General features: G+C 41.1%; 1 protein-coding gene across 1 annotated transcript in view; it reads right to left on the bottom strand.

Annotated features, from left to right (window-relative positions):
• The window catches only part of LOC131682388 (integrator complex subunit 7), a 1,467,711-nt gene that overhangs the window by 1,210,251 nt on the left and 239,181 nt on the right, over positions 1-18,279 (bottom strand). The window contains exons 3-4 of the mRNA XM_058963863.1: positions 17,988-18,117; positions 17,781-17,927 (exon numbers count right to left, since the gene is read on the bottom strand). Coding sequence (XP_058819846.1) covers positions 17,781-17,927; positions 17,988-18,117 — 277 coding nt within the window. The remainder of the gene's footprint in view (positions 1-17,780; positions 17,928-17,987; positions 18,118-18,279) is intronic.

Below are 18,279 nucleotides of genomic sequence, written 5' to 3'. Positions count from 1 at the left end.
CCAGTGCAAAGCGAACGAAAAAAAACAGTTATTTGTATGCATTGTCTGAAGAACAAAGGATCCTGTTAATTTTATTCTTGCGTGACCTGTGACCTGTGATTTCTTAGGTCACAATATCGTCGCTTTGGTCACTGAGCCCAGCTTGTATATATTTGTAAATATTGTTATTTTTTTTTGTCGTATAAATAAATAACAGTGTACGGTCTATCTCGTGTATTTGACGACGCCTGTTCTTTGTTTATACCTTGAAATTATTGTTCGTAAATGTCTAAGTAGAATTTAAACGTCAAACTATTACTACTCCGTGCTTGCATGTTTGAGTCGCGTTTAAGTTCTGCTTAATAGCCCAGGTTGGTGTCAAATGTAGGTTTCGTTATTTATTTGTTCAGAGATTTATTTACTTATTTATTTATTTATATATTTATGTGCTTATTTATTTATTTATTTATGTGCTTATTTATTTATTTATTTATTTAAATATTTATTTATTTATTTATTTATTTATTTATTTATTTATTTATTTATTTATTTATTTATTTATTTATTTATTTATTTATTTATTATTCATTTTGTTATTATATTCGTTATAATCGTTCATTATAAAAAAAATCAAGGAAACAAGTACCGCACGTTTAGCATGTCAATAATTTGTACTAAAATTTGAGCATATTTCGTGACACCAACCAAAATGATAAAATGTTTGTAAACGTCAACCATCATCATTCTGTCATCGCATCATCACCGTCATCAAATGCGGGGTGGCAGGATGCGAGGAGGCGGGGAGGGTATGTGTTGGAAAGTGGACAGGGCAATGATAAAATGCACCGCGAAATCTTAATGCGGGCTCTAATAGTTCATCGGCCCGGAGGAGTGACGACCAGCAGCAGCGATTGTCACCGACATTAAGTGACCGCGCGTTTCCAACGTAAAAAAGTGTAGTGTTATAAGCTGATCCGTGGGATCTTGTTTTCGCCGTTCAGAACCACCACACGAACGTTAAGGTTCTGTCCGGTCAGTCGAGTGGGATCAGTGTGGTTACCGGTTTCCGTTTAGTGAACTTACTAGTACGACGCGAGTGTAAGAACGGTCTGTGATTGGCAAGTCATTTACGCCATTGTAGATGCCAGTACCCAAGTTACCGGAGGGTAGGCTCTACTAGACCGAAAACCTTGTAAATCCCACTCGACTTAGTGTTAGACACTCGTGTTTTAGCAGTGCGCATTGTACCACTCCCCGGGCTCCGTAGTGAAAGGCAGGCCTCCGCTACGAATAGGCGGAGTTGCTGCTTCATCTGGAGTCCCCCGTCGCCATCGTCCGTCTGTTCCTGCACCACCATCGAAGCCCATCCCGCATCCAGCCTGAAGAAAGTCGACCAACGATCATCACGGCCGCAACGGCAAATATTTTCTGTTTCTTTTTCAAAATAATAATTAGTAATAAATTAAAAATGTAAGGTCTCTATATACAAGTTGTGTCGTCCATTTTGTTCACAGTGTATTCCTTTAGGTACTTGTTTCCGCCGAAAATTAATTACGATTCGCTCAGTGACCATAGTGTGGGACGAAAAGTCCGCCCAGTGTAAATTTCTCCAGGAGACCGTAGTGAAAATACCCTAATCGCTGGTGAGTACAGTGTGGCCCCACCACCACAACTAAACATTACGAAAGCGATACATAACAATTGGCGCCCAACGCAAAATAAAAGAAAAAGTGATTTGTTTCCAAGACCAGAAGCAAATCCTTTTTTCGTTGTGTCTCCCGGAGAAATTCAATTCACATTGTTCACTTCATTAATCGCGAAGTCATTGGGTCGATATCCAAACTTGAAGTTGATCCTGAAACTTAATTATGATTAGTGGAATTGCGAATTGTTGCGAGTGATGAAAAATTGTATATCTGGCATGCCGTCGTTTGCTAGTGCTTGAGTAGAAAAATTGATCGTTTGTTTTGTACATATTTCATACACAGGTAGCATTGATCGAATTGAATTTGACATTTACTAATACCATTACATTTGTTTCTTGTCGGGTGTTTGTTTACTTTTGTAGCGGTTGTCGGCGATATTTTTTTAATTTTTGCCTTTTTGCATGATGGCAATGGTACAGCTCATATTCGATCAAGCTAGTGAGCTGATCCAAGGTTGGTATTTTGATATGAGTGTGGAGTTTTTAGCCGACGATGAACTGAATCATGAACTGACTGCCCGTTCTGTCAGTTTGTCTATCGGTCTCGATCGCTCACGAAAACGCAAGTGGTTGCGAGACCAGTTGAAGGTGGAAAAGGATGATCCGTCGGGAAAATGCCCACGAAGAGTAGTGGGTGATCCTACTGTGGAAATCGAGGTTTGTACGCATAAGTTTACCGAGTTGAAATTGTGTTTGGAACAGGAGGATGATGAGGAAAAGAAGGTTTATTCCACTAGAATGGTACACGTCGGTATGCGTTTAGTGACTGTGTTGATGAACTCTCGCCTAACTTGCACAGTCAATTGCAAAATACGGTGGTTGAATTAGCGGAGGTTCTTGAACATTTCTTCCGAGGTTCTGCTTCGTCTTTGTAGAGTGATCAGCAAGAGGGAAATGATATTTTAGCTCTGTTGGATGCAGACAAAGCAGATGAAAATCCTAGACCGAGAGTTTCCGTTCTTCGTCAGGATGACCTTGATTGGATCCATTCGTTGCAAGCGAGAATTACGGATCTAGAAGCCGATTTAACTCGACGAAGAGAAGTAAAAGATGCTGTAACCCAAACTCTTCGCGATCATGCTCAATTTACTTCATATTCACAACACCCCGATACAAATTTCAGAACATTTCAAAACTATAATTTTCCGTCTATAAAGCCTTCCAATTCATTCGATACTTCATCTAGTTACTATAATTTTCGAAATATCCCAGATAGTACATTACATTCTAACAATATACCAGTTCCCAACAATACATACAATTCCCTATCATCCGACGAGAATCTCTAATCCTACTGGAGCAAATCCCGAAATGTGCAACCATGCTTCGGCTATCCCATCTTTCCCTAAACGAAATTCACCTCCCATGTATAGTGGTGTTCCACACAATCCGTACCCCGCACCGTACCACAACCGTCACACTCTTCCTGTGTCTAAATGGAACATCACTAAATACAGTGGTGACGATCAAGGGCTGAAGCTAAATGAGTTTCTGGAAATTATACAGGCTTTATCCCAAGTTGAGCATGTGTCGGAGGTCGAGCTTTTCGAGTCGGCTGTGCATTTGTTTGTTGGTTCAGCGCTCAAGTGGTATATGGCACAAAGAACCACTGGTAGATTGATGAATTGGCAGCATTTGGTATTTGAATTAAAACGCACCTACATGCACCCTGATTTGGACGCGTTGATCAAAATGAAAATTTACCAGCGTCGTCAACAAAAACATGAATCTTTCCACGAGTACTATTTCGAAATCGAGAAACTGTTCAGAACCATGAGTGTTCAGATTCCCGATTACGAAAAAGTACAGATTCTACAGCAGAATATGCGAGTAGACTACAAGTGACAAATGACATTTATTCCGATAGTCGACTTTGAAACACTTGTTGCTGCTGGACAGAAATTAACTGCATTAAATTTCTCGGCATACAACAAGGTTTTCGGGACGGACAGGAGTGTCCAAGTAGTCGAAAGCTCTGAAAACAATTCGAAGAAAAAAAACAAGAACCAATCCCAGGCTCAACAGGTGATAGATCAAACCGCAGCAGTGTCTCAGGTCAACCAAAATAGAAACAATTCACACACATCCACTAATTCGTCTCGTCCCGATCAACTTCCCAACAAAAACAACCAATCCTTACCGAACACACAAAATTCGTCTCAAAATACCGCCCGACCAGACCCGGTCGCGGTGCCATCTGGGTTCAATTCTCGTCCACAATTCACGTTGGAAGAATTGATAAACACGCACATTCCTCCACCGACCAATACCTATTACAATTGCGGGAGGATTGGTCATCACGTAGCGATGTGTAGACAGCCCCGGGGCATATTTTGCAGTACGTGCGGTCTTCGCGGTTTTCCGACTAACTATTGCCCGTTTTGTTTAAAAAATGGACCAAACGCGAACCAAAATCGTCGTTCGCAGACACCCAACGCGTAAGTCAAGACCGTTTTCTTCAACGTACGCCTCCCCCTTACTGGGTGCAGGCCACCAGAGATATTTACCCAGAGTCTACAGAAATTCTTCAAATTACCTACCCTGTCCCCCACGATAACCGGCCGTACGCACACGTAAAGATTTACGGTTACCCGGTACGTGCTCTTCTGGACAGCGGTAGCAATCATACGCTTATTAGCGAAACCCTTTTCTCGCAATTGAAGTACAAAAAGTTGCATCGTCCCTCCAAAACGTGATTCTACGGTCTGCAAGTGGAGATGAACTGTAAATTCAAGGTCAGGTTCATCTTCCATTTGCTTTCCAAGGATGTGTGAAAATAGTTCCTACTTTGGTAGTTGCAAATCTGTCCATAGATTGTATCTGCGGAATGGATTTTTGGAGGAAATTCAAAATTCAGACCGCAATGCAAAACTGTGGAGGGATTGAGTCCACTGCGTCAGCATCTATTACCGAACACCCTAGTTCTGCAAATATTTTGACCGATGATGAAATTATGGTGATCGAGAACGTCAAAAAACTTTTCCTTCCTGCTCAAGAAGGGAAATTGACCCTGACCAACCGAGCTCAGCATCGTATCGTGTTGGGAGAGGAATGGAAAAATAAACCACCAGTCCGCCAGTTTCCATACGTGATGTCTCCGAAGACGCAGGATCTGGTAGCCGTCGAGCTGCAACGACTGTTGGGTTTAGGGATTTTGGAACGAAGCAACTCGGATTGGTCGCTTAACTGTGTGCCAGTCATCAAGCTCAACAAAGTTCGGCTCTGTTTGGACGCGCGCAAGATTAAAGAGCGGACTGTTCGGGATGCTTATCTGTTGCCTCATCTCGGTCGAATTTTAGGTCAACTTCCCAGGGCTAAATACCTGTCCACGATAGACCTGTCTGAAGCGTTTCTCCAGGTTCCATTGGACCAAGAATCGCGGAAGTACACGGCCTTTTGTATACAGGGAAAAGGGCTATTCCAATACACACGGATGCCTTTTGGGTTGACCAACAGTCTTGCTACTTTAGCACGACTGATGGACAATGTCCTGGGCCACGGGATGCTTGAACCGTACGTCTTCGTCTATCTCGACGACATTGTTGTGGTGACGGAGACATTCGAACACCATGAACGCCTTCTAGTGGAGATTGCACGTCGCTTAAGGGAAGCAAACCTAAGCATAAACCTCGAAAAGTCTAAGTTTGGAGTGTCTGATATTCCTTTCCTGGGGTATCTCCTTAATACCGACGGTCTTCGAGCCAACCCGAAAAAAGTTCGTCCGATTGTCGAATACGAACGGCCTAATACCGTAACAAAACTAAGGAGATTCCTAGGAATGGCTAATTACTATCGGCGCTTCATCTTAGACTTTAGCGGGGTGACCGCTGCACTCACAAACCTTCTGCAAAGTAAAATAAAAACCATTCGTTGGAACGAGGACGCCGAGCAGACATTTTGCGAAATCAAAGATTTCAAATTTTTCCAGATTTTTTAAATTTTGCCAGATTTTTCCAGATATTCTGAATTCTACGTTAAACCGCAGAAGGAATGCCATTATGACAGATATATGGCACAGCTAGAGTTTTTTTTAATCCTTTAGCAGAAAGGTAAACCTCTCATTCTACCAGATTTATAAATTATAGAGATTGTTACTCACAATTTTAGGAAATCTGGGTCATATTTTCCAAAACAAAAATCGATTAATGTTCTATGAAGACCAAAATGTATGCCAAATTTCGATGACTTTGAGCTCGCTGTCAAGTGACAGATTTTTCCAGACATTTTTATTTGAACTACCAGATTTTCTTTGAAAAATAGTGACAACCCTGTTGAGGGCTACCATTTCACCATAATAACCGATTCTTCCGCGCTGACCCATATACTCAGTTCAAAATGGAAGGTCGGGTCACGATGCAGCCGATGGGCGTTGAATCTGCAGCAGTTCGATATGACCGTCAAGCATCGCAAGGGTAAGGAGAACGTGGTTCCGGACGCCCTCTCGCGAAGCATCGCAGCTGCTCAACAATCGCCGTGGTACGCGTCAATGTCCGACAAAGTGGCTCGCCGGTCCGATGATTTTGTAGACTTCAAGATCGACGGTGGTAAATTCAAGTTTATCACCGTGAACGATAATCCCTGTGATACTCGCTTCGAGTGGAAAATGATTCCCCCGCCCACCGAAGTTCCAAATATTCTTCGACAGTACCACGACGATTGCTTTCATCCAGGCTACGACAAAACCCTTGCACGGATCCGTCAAAGATTCTACTGGCCAAAGATGGCAGTTGAAATACGGCGGTACGTTCAACAGTGTGGAATGTGCAAGGAAGTCAAAGCCTCTTCCGTCCCTGTTGCACCTGCCATGGAAAACATGAAACTTGCCACCCGCCCTTGGCAGATCGTATCAGCGGATTTCATTGCCCCCCTTCCCCGCACTCGTCGCGGTAGTCAGCACATTTTGGTAGTTTGTGACTACTTTTCCAAATGGGTAATGGTTCAGCCTGTGAGAAATGTCAGTAGTGTCCCCATGTGTGCGATTTTGAAAGACCAATGGTACCTGAGAAACTCGGTTCCTGAAGTGATAATCACTGATAACGGAAGCAGTTTCATTTCCAAAGATTTTAAGGAACTATTGGATCGTTTCAAAGTTGCCCACTGGCTCAACTCACGATATCACTCACAGGCAAACCCAGTCGAAAGAGTCAACCGAACTATCAATGCTGCTATTCGGACATACGTGAGGGAGGACCAACGTCTTTGAGATACTCAGATTTCGGAGATTGAAATGGTTTTGAATACCAGTGTTCACTCGTCGACTGGATTCACACCATACTTCATTACTCACGGGCACGAGTACTCTGAAGTTGGCACCGATCATCTACTCACCCGTCTCGATGTAAAGCTGACTTCGGAAGAGATGGAAGAACGACGATCGAAAATGTTCGAGCAAATCTACAACCTTGTCCGCAAAAATCTGGCGAAAGCTCACAACGCTTCCCAACATCGCTATAATTTACGGCACCGCAAGTTTGCCCAAGCTTTCGTAGAGGGACAGCTGATATACCGCAGAAACATGAAACCGTCTAGCGCAGCACAGAATTATAATGCCAAATACGGCCGACAATTCCTTCCGTGTCGTGTCAAGGCGAAAATCGGATCGTCCTCCTATGAGCTGGAGGATTTGAACGGCAAAAGTTTGGGTATTTGGCCAGCTGTGCATTTGAAACCCGGTTAGCTAGTTCTCCGCACCACCGCGGAGCGCATTATAAAAAAAAACACCATCGATTACACTTTATTCACAATTCTCACTACAAAAAAAAACATAAAAAAATTAATGCACACCAGTTGAATCACAATTAATCCTCTCATAATCCATCCTTCAGCGATCTTCAGCGACCTCCAAATCCAACAGTAAATCTAAAATAAAAACAAAACAACATAATTAGCAGTAAAGATACTTACCGAAAATATCCCGAATCATTCTATTTTTCAAACATAAACAATCAGCATTAGCCAGCTGAGTATGAGTATAGCTGTGACAGATCGGATAATAGACAACCTGACGACAGGGTTGTACTGAGTTACGACGGGGTTACGTTTGCCCGCCGTCAGTTTTAAGTCGACTTTACACTCTAAGCGTGAATGGGTTAATTCTGCGTAACTTCGAGAGAGTAAAAGAAGTTCGCAACGAGTTAACCATTTCACAAAAGTAATAGTCTTTCCGACTCTTGAAAAAGAGTCCGGAAAAGCACAAATTTAAATTTAGGGGCCCCTAGCATAATTAAAAGTTAGTGTTTAGTGTAAATGAAGAGGAATGAAAGGCTAGCAAATTGAATTCTGAGTGAGTGTGTGCGGTATGTAAGCGGTAGTTTTAGATGTTTCGTCCAAGGATAGCCCTTGTGACGGTAATGGTAGCAGAAAGAAATGTCAAATTCCGTCTGATTTCTTTCTGGTAATTTTCCGCCATTTGAAGCGTATCCGATCAATAATTCTACTCAGCAAATGCAGCAACGGCTTTTATTCTGACGAATTATAGGCAATTTCGACAGTGAAACTTTCACACATGTTTTGGGATTGATGGATGGATTGAATCGTATCTGATTGTGACAGCTAAATCGGTGAGTGTGCGAGACTAAAAACGGGCAGGCTCACTTCCTCAGAGTCACGTAATTTCGTAGGACAGATTCCTCTAGCCTTTGGAAAAATCATTCCACGAAATTAAAACTGGCACTCGGGAAGAAGTAGTCGCGTTAGAAGTCGGCATTCATTCGAAAAAAAACCATTTGGGTTTTTTTACCCGAGTCGGGGAAAATTGTGACCTGTGATTTCTTAGGTCACATATCGTCGCTTTGGTCACTGAGCCCAGCTTGTATATATTTGTTAATATTGTTATTTTTTGTTGTATAAATAAATAACAGTGTATGGTCTATCTCGTGTATTTGACGACGCCTGTCCTTTGTTTATACCTTGAAATTATTGTTCGTAAATGTCTAAGTAGAATTTAAACGTCAAACTATTACTACTCCGTGCTTGCATGTTTGAGTCGCGTTTAAGTTCTGCTTAATAGCCCAGGTTGATGTCAAATGTAGGTTTCGTTATTTATTTGCTCAGAGATTTATTTACTTATTTATTTATTTATATATTTATGTGCTTATTTATTTATTTATATATGCGCTTATTTATTTATTTATTTATTTATTTATTCATATTTGTTATTTATTTTGCTTGTTTATTTATTATTCATTTTGTTATTATATTCGTTATAATTGTTCATTATAAAAAAAACCTGTTTTAATCCACCTAGCGGTGCAATTGTGCCTTTCTCATTTCTCTAAACTATGGCACGGAGGCTTTTTATGTTCAACATAATTGTGGAAATGTCCATTACATTCTTAGTACACTTTGCACTTATACACAATGGCATGCCAGCCACGAACTTGATGAACTACGTGTCGACGGTGAAACACTTGAAACAAAAAAATATCATACTCCATTAGCCTAATCAGCATTAGATCAATGATATCTGCTTGCTAACTCAGGAGGAGGACGAAAGTCCCATGAACGAACGACTCCCCAGCTTAAATTGGTATGCTTTGTGATATAATGATGATATATGTGGTTTAAAGATGATGGGGTTGAAAGGGTGGGGTATGAGGGCTGGATGGGGTGGTGGTCTGAGGGCTGATTTAAGGAGATTTTTAAAGGAGGGGAGTGAACAGTAGAGGGGAGGGGGTGTAACCCCTCTCCGTAAACCATCAACTACGCCCCTGTTAAAATCCAGAAACCTTATGCGAGTCGAAAATTTTTTTTTGCCGGGATTAGGTTGACGTTTTTCAGAGTGATTGCATAACCTTTCTATATGAGAAAGGCAAAAATGTGCCAAAATCCAAAAAAGTGAATCGTCGTCAAATTTTTTTTCGAGTTTGCATCAAATCTCGACGTTTCATGCAGCTTGAACACATTTAGCATCAAAGATAAAAATTCTATTTTTAATTTTTCCTATAGTTTATATGAGAAAATTTCGGTGTGGCCGCACTCTGAAACCTGTAATTCCGGAACCAGAATTCCGATCGATCTAAAATTCAATAGCAGCCGATGGGAAGGTTGCACCTTTCATTTGAGACTAAGTTTGGGTAAATCGGTCCAGCCATCTCTGAGAAAAATGAGTGACGTTATTTGACACATACGCACATACATACACACACACACATACACACACATACATACACACACACATACAGACTTTTTCCGATCTCAGCGAACTGAGTCGAATGGGATATGACACTCGGCCCTCCGGGCCGGGATTAGGTTGACGTTTTTCAGAGTGATTGCATAACCTTTCTATATGAGAAAGGCAAAAATGTGCCAAAATCCAAAAAAGTGAATCGTCGTCGAATTTTTTTTCGAGTTTGCATCAAATCTCGACGTTTCATGCACCTTGAACACATTTGGCATCAAAAATAAAAATTCTATTTTTAATTTTCCTATAGTTTATATGAGAAATTTCTGTGTTGCCGCACTCTGAAACCCGTAATTCCGGAACCAGAATTCCGATCGATCCAAAATTCAATAGCAGCCGATGGGAAGGTTGCACCTTTCATTTGAGACTAAGTTTGGGCAAATCGGTCCAGCCATCTCTGAGAAAAATGAGTGACATTATTTGACACATACGCACATAATACACACACACATACACACACACATACATACACACATACACACATACACACATACAGACTTTTTCCGATCTCGATGAACTGAGTCGAATGGGATATGACACTCGGCCCTCCGGGCCGGGATTAGGTTGACGTTTTTCAGAGTGATTGCATAACCTTTCTATATGAGAAAGGCAAAAATCAAGGAAACAAGTACCGCACGTTTAGCATGTCAATACATTGTACTAAAATTTGAGCATATTTCGTGACACCAACCAAAATCGATAAAATGTTTGTAAACGTCAACCATCATCATTCTGTCATCGCATCATCACCGTCATCAAATGCGGGGTGGCAGGATGCGAGGAGGCGGGGAGGGTATGTGTTGGAAAGTGGACAAGGCAATGATAAAATGCACCGCGAAATCTTAATGCGGGCTCTAATAGTTCATCGGCCCGGAGGAGTGAAGACCAGCAGCAGCGATTGTCACCGACATTAAGTGATCTTGTTTTCGTCGTTCAGAACCACCACACGAACGTTAAGGTTCTATCCGGTTTCCGTGTAGTGAACGTACTAGTACGGCGCGAGTGCAAGAACGGTCTGTGATTGGCAAGTCATTTACGCCATTGTAGATGCCAGTACCCAAGTTACCGGAGGGTAGGCTCTACTAGACCGAAAACCTTGTAAATCCCACTCGACTTAGTGTTATACACTCGTGTTTTAGCAGTGCGCATTATACCACTCCCCGGGCTCCGTAGTTAAACGCAGGCCTCCGCTACGAATAGGCGGAGTTGCTGCTTCATCTGGAGTCCCCCGTCGCCATCGTCCGTCTGTTCCTGCACCACCATCGAAGCCCATCCCGCATCCAGCCTGAAGAAAGTCGACCAACGATCATCACGGCCGCAACGGTATCATCAGGAGAAGGTTTTGGTGAATAAAAGTGCGCAAGTAAAAATTCAAAAAAATATTTTCTGTTTCTTTTTCAAAAGAATAATTAGTAATAAATTAAAAATGTAAGGTCTCTATATACAAGTTGTGTCGTCCATTTTGTTCACAGTGTATTCCTTTAGGCACTTGTTTCCGCCGAAAATTAATTACGATTCGCTCAGTGACCATAGTGTGGGAAGAATAGTCCGCCCAGTGTGAATTTCTCCAGGAGACCGTAGTGAAACGACCAATAGCTGGTGAGTACAGTGTGGCCCCACCACCACAACTAAACGTTACGAAAGCGATACGTAACAGACCTATCATGATGACTGAGTCTCATCAACAAAACGTGATTATTCGGCCTAACACAGTGGCCATTGACTTCAGGTCTATTCGCATAAGACCAAGTTTCGTGATGTGGAACCAGGGCCGTCGAGAGCCGCGCCGGGCCCCGGGGTTCGAAGTACTGACGGGCCGTACCATATATGACTTCTTATTTCAACATCGATTAGAGGAACTATACAAATGCAACCGTTTCAATTAAATTATTTTTTATGAAAATTGTTTATTTGATACGATTCAATGCGTTAGCTTACCAGAGTCGTCAGTATTTTAAATAAGTAATAGATGAAAAAATAAAAATAATAAAGGAATATTTGTTTGTGGCTGGCCATTAGAATGACTTGCGTCCGATTTGCCATTGCAATTGGAAACCTTTTTTGCGACATTGCCATACAGTCCATATCGCCATCGTTCATGCTCCCTTGACGCACGTTAATGCTACCATCGTTAATGCTGCTCAGAATCCGAGCTTAGAAAAATTGACCACCCTTCGTGAGCTTGAAAGAGAAATAAAATTCTATTTATGCCCGCCGCGATGAATCGAAGGTTTGTTTGTTTTCCTCGTCCGTCCGCTCTGAGATCATCAAGCAAAAGTGCACCAGATATAGATTATGCAGTTCAGTTATGCTCGAAAATGTAAAAGAACTTCTGCCTTCAAACTGTCCACATAATAACAAATGAATGCTTTGGTTTGTGAATGAATTTATATTTCCTCTGCACTCAACCATTCGATTCTGCATAAAATTTCAGTCAGTTTGGAAGTGAATGAATGAGGGAAGCATTGAAACTGAATATTGAATTCAGCAAATTCATCAGAAATAGGCAACTGAATGTAAAATTTCGCACCACCGATGCTGCCTTGTTTCTTATTGTTGGTACATGTTGATGATTTTGAGGCACTGGATGCAGCTATTGCAGTTGTCACTATGACCTGAACGAATTTTCTTTATTGGTTTCTGAACATGGTAAAATCGGTTTTGGAATCAGTTGTTACATTTGCGCCAACATTCAGAGAGAAAACATTCCGAATGCGATGAATGGGATCCAACAGCGAAGTCTGCTGTTAGAAAGACTGAGACAGAGAGTTGTGAGAGAAAGAGTTTCAACTTTTGGTGAATACTAATAGGTAGAATAAGTATCTAGTTCAATTCCCACATTTTTCTGCATCAAATGTGTACACTGGAACCTCTATTTACGGACCAAGCCAAGGGTTCGTAAATTGAATTAGTTCGTTTTTTGGGATTTAGATCGTAAAAAATTCGCTTCACATTCTTATCAAAATTCGTTGGTTGAGCAACATTATCGATAACCCTAACAATATGGGTATTTCCGGAACGGGCTTAACAAGTACATGATGAAAATGGATATTTGGCACCTTTTTGAAATCCAGAATGGAGACTTCAGATTGAACAATAATCTCGATAACCCTAACAATTTGGGAATTTTTGAAACGGGCTTAATGAGTAGATGATAGAAATGGTACCTTGGAGCTATTTCAAACAATATCTGTATAAACTATGAGGGTATTTTTAAGCGGGTTTGCCGAGTAGATGAGCGATGCCCTTTTGAAGGCCAATATAGCGTCTTCTGGTTCAGAGAAGGTTTCTATAATCATATCATCCGCATCACAAATCAATATACCTATATCTATTCTATGATTATCTTTTTTCGAAAATGTCAATATTTTAGGTTATAGAGATGTCTTAACTGGAATTCGCCATCTTGGTTTTCAAAGTGGCTTCATTCATTGATTTTCGTCATCTACTCGTCAACCCCATTCCGAAAATATCCAACTTTTATTAGTAACATTAGCTAAGTATATGATAAATTGTAAACAACTTCATACTGTACACTTTGACAAACACTTGCGATAAATGAAACCAGAATGGTTCTATTGCACTGTTGAATGAATCTAATTGGGTTACGTTCACGTACTTCAGAAAACCGGAACGATTGGAACGTAGTTATTATTATTGAGAGGGAAAAACCCGCGGGAGTGGATTTTCAAAAGCTCCTTCTCCCGTAGGCACAAAACCTCTATCTTTTAGGTATCAACATTTAACAAACAAACCAAATGATACAATGACTAACACTAAACACTGCTTAAAATAAACACTTCTTAAACTCTATCTTACATAGGTAAAGTATTAACATTAACATAAATAATTGGCTAACACTATCAGGTTTGGGAAAGGGTGCGCGAAAACAATTTTTTTAAAGAAGTGCGAGACAAATTGAAGTCAAAGACATTGTAACATTGATTGAACACTCTACACATGCTACTGACGGGTTCATTTTTGCCATAATTAGTACGAGACACTGGAAGACGGACAAAAGAGTAGGAACGAAGGTTTCGGAGGCGAATATCAATGTTGAGAAGACGGAGTAAATCAGGGCAGTCAATGCGAGACAATAACAGATCAGAGACAAAAGACGCTTTGGTCACATTGCGGCGCAAAGATAGTGTTTCAAGACCAATGAGGTTGCAACGATCTTCGTATCTGGGCAGATTGTAGGGATCGCTCCAAGGCAGGTGGCGCAGCGCAAAACGCACAAATTTACGCTCAATACTCTCGATGCGTTGAATGCTGTTCTTCTAGAAAGGAGCCCAAACAACGGCGGCGTATTCCAGTGTGGAACGGACGAGCGAGCAGTACAACGATTTTAAGCACTGTACGTTAGTGAAATGCTTAGTAACCCTAAAAATAACTCCTAGATTACGCGAAGCCTTAGACGAGATAAAAGCAATGTGATCCTTAAATGTAAGCTTTGAATCCACAAGAACCACTAAATCTTTCACTGTAGTTTCTCTTTTTAATTTGTTTTGCAAGATAGTGTAGTCGAATGTTACGATGGAGCGTTTTCGTGCAAACGTAATCACAGAACACTTCGAGGCATTCAAAACCATCCTGTTAGTCATGCACCAATTAGCGAAAATGTCTAACTGAGATTGCAAAAACAAAGCATCAGAGTAACTTTTAACTATATGGAATAACTTATAATCATCGGCATAAGACACCTTGAAGCACTTAATCAATGAATCCAGATCGTTTATGTATAGAAGGAAAATATAAGGACCGATATGGCTGCCTTGAGGTACGCCGGACGTTACGTCGAAGGATGAGGATAAATGATTCCCGATTTTAACAGACATTTTACGGCCTGACAAGTAAGATCGAAGCCATTGGTTGATTTTATTGAAGGCGGCCGACAGATCGGTGTATATTGCATCAGCCTGCAATCGATCCTGTAGCGAGCGAGCGATAAATGAGGTGTAGGCTACTAAATTAGTGCAAGTAGATCGCCTGGGAATGAAACCGTGTTGAGTTTCTGATATGTATCTAGAACAACAATGTGTCAAAAACTCGAGAACGATGAGCTCCAATAATTTCGATAGTGCACATAAAGATGCGATTCCTCGGTGATTGGGAACTTCGCTTTTGGATCCTTTTTTATAAACCGGAAAAACGTAAGATGATTTCCAGATGGTAGGAAACACTCCGGAACTTAACGATATATTGAAAACGACGGACAGAGGTAGGCAAAGCGACGACGAGCATTTTTTAATGATAGATGATGGGATTCCGTCAGGTCCAGGAGTGTTGGAACACTTGAGTTTTATGCAAGCTTTTTGTACAATATCGGAAGATATCGTGAAATTAGGTCCAATACTAGTCCTACGGGGAATGTTGTCGGCTGCTGCGGAGACTTGTTGATTATTAAGAGTATCATTGGTAAAAACACAGCTGAATTGTTGGCGAAATAACTCACAGATGTCCGGCAATGAAGTCGCTTCTAAATCACCCAGCGACATAGAAGTGGGTAAACCTGACTCACGCCTCTGTTCATTAACGTAATTCCAAAACTTTTTTGGATTGTTACGAAGGTGGCTCTGAATGCGATGAAGGTAGGAATTGAAGAGAGACTTATTAAGTCTCTTGTAACAATGATTTAAGAAGATTCTGATTCTTTAGCATATCGGTATTTCGAAAACTTTTTTAGAGCTGACCTTTTGGCCAATTTAAACTTTTTTAGTGTACGATTCGACCATGGAGGATATTCACAGCCATGATTGAGTTTTTTAGGAGTAAACTGGTCGATAGCATAAATCAGTACGTTCGAAACAATTTCAGCCGCTGCGTTTGAATCAGATTGTGGCAAGATTTCATTCCAATTGATACGAGACAAGAAAAGGTGCATTCCTCGAAAATCTGTCTTGCGATAGGCATATGTCAGCTTCTCAGCGGTATCTTCGAACGTACAAGGTACACATTTTCGGAGAAAACAATGAAGAGCAGGGTGGTGTTGGCATAGTTTAACGAGAGGAGCTGGAGCACGACAAACGGCAAAGTGATCGGATAGCTCCTGGCTTCCAAAGCAAAGATCAAAAATACAGTTGTTGTCATTAGTGACGTCACATAGTTGAACTAGCCCCGCGGTGCTGTAACCGTCGAGTAGCTGAGTGATACACGTGTTAGTTGATGAGTGTGATGAGTCTGGGTACAGAAATGATGTATTATTGCGAACCCAATTAATGCCGCTAAAGTTGAAGTAGTTGATTGTAATATATTTGCAGTGTCGACAGAAACAATAAACTTCATCAATTAAATTAAAATAAATTTAATTCAGTTAAAAATGCGGGCCCCCAAAATAGACCCGGGCCCCAGGGTAGTTGCCCCCCCTGACCCCCCCTCTCGTCGGGCCTGTGTGGAACATCTGCTGAAGGTGAAAATGCAGCTTCGGTTTTCGGAAGTCACCTCCATACAGCTTGAGCACGTCAGGCATACGGTGCTGATAACCTTCAACAAATTCGCCCAGGCGAAAAGATTCATTTCGCAGAACAACTTAAAACACGCGCTTGTTTGTGACAACGCTGAAATCAAGATCCCTATATACATGGATAATGGAAATATAGAAGTTAAATTACGTATTTCGGAGCAGTGGAATCTATTACGGAAGACACATGGAGAAACTACTTCCCAGGTATTTCAAATGGTGTCTTTGTGGTGAGAATGCGGGTAGACCAACCCATTCCCTCTTACCTTACCCTGCAGTACAAAAAAGAAGGGGGTGATACCATTACACAGCGAACTCTTTGTACATATCAAGGACAACTGTATCGATTTTGTTGGCTATTTTCGGCAAATTTGAGACTAAGAGAAACGAAAGCAATGAAATCGAAAGACGGATAGGTATTTTAGAGCGAATCAGTTATAAACTTAGAACGGAAAACTAGAACTAGGCAGGCTCAGGCCGGCGTCGGCGGTAAAACATGATGATGTGTTATGTTCTACCATAGACCATGCGGTAGACTTGGGTGAAACGCCCAACTCCTACTCTGCAGAAGGCAAAAAATTCTTCACATTTCCTTTCGATCATGCCCATATGAGCCTGCCTAGTTCTAGTTTTCCGTTCTAAGTTTATAACTGATTCGCTCTAGAATAGCTATCCGTCTTTCAATTTCATTGCTTTCGTTTCTCTTAGTCTCAAATTTGCCGAAAATAGCCAAATCGATACAGTAGAACCTTGCGGCAATTAAAACATAGTAACATATCAAGGACAAACTAAAACGTGCCAATTCTGTAAACAAACGGCGCACTACGGACAACCCTGCCCAGAAACTGCTAAGGAAAGCTCAGTTGCAGAAAAAAATGCCAACACCCAAGCCCCAATATCTGTACCTGAACCACAATCGGTTGCCAAAATTGTGGCTGCAGTTAGGGCAATAATGACGATTGCAAACGCTGCGTTAAGTAATTCAAACGTAACAACTAATACCACCAGTGAAGAAGCTACCACCAAGGATGGAGTGTTCACATTCGTGACCAAGGGCAAAAAGCCAGGAAGAACATCTGATCGCGAGTATCAAGGCAGTTATCAAGATGATGATACGGGCGTAAACGACAACGAGAGAGACGTGTATAACCCTGAAGTTGACGAAAGAAGGAACATCTTCCCGACGCGAAAAAAGATTTCCACTCGTAATAGCAAGTTGCGCGCACGGGATCCTACAGGCTCAAAATAAAATGTATTGTATTTTTTATTTTTTGCATATCGTAAATATATAAAAGACCCATGGCTCCTTTAAGCTAACGCATTGAGCCGTGTCAAATAAACGAATTAAAAAAAAGATGCCGCTGTTCTAACCAACAATTTGAAATGGGCAAGGTTATAATAGAAAAGAAGCTCATCACCCTGTTTATGGACGCGATATCGTACTATCTACATACCTTAATGTTAGGGCCCGAGCCACCGGATCGTTCGAATGAATAACCATAAATATTCGCTTAACAAACTCTTCTACATTGAGAATCTTCTCCAAATGCTTCTCACATTGTTGGCATACACGTAATATCCATAGTCTAGATAGGTTTGAGCTGCAAATAGATTGAGTCGTATTATTTGTTGTCAAGAAACTGTGAAGTGATAATTATTACCCAATACGAAAAAACTCGGACAACTTGAGAAAAGAAGAATTTATCAAAACTGGAAAGGGGTACTTTTCAAACAACTTGGGAAATCTAATAATCGCTTCACATTGCTCTCCTATTTTACCAGACCTAAGACCTATAAAAACACGAGAAAACAAATAGATTAATTTTGATACAGCGACAACCCGTCTTTGTCAGCCCCATGGTGCAATTTAATAATCAATTTCGGGATACTAACAAAAACGGGACATATTCTTGTTTCAATTTCAAAACCTAGAGCAGGGAAAACATTTTTCTA

Source organism: Topomyia yanbarensis, chromosome 1 (assembly GCF_030247195.1).
Source record: "Topomyia yanbarensis strain Yona2022 chromosome 1, ASM3024719v1, whole genome shotgun sequence".
In the NCBI taxonomy this organism is placed as follows: domain Eukaryota; kingdom Metazoa; phylum Arthropoda; class Insecta; order Diptera; family Culicidae; genus Topomyia; species Topomyia yanbarensis.
The sequence above is the reverse complement of the archived record's forward strand: the minus strand, read 5'-3'. Positions and strand labels throughout refer to the sequence as shown.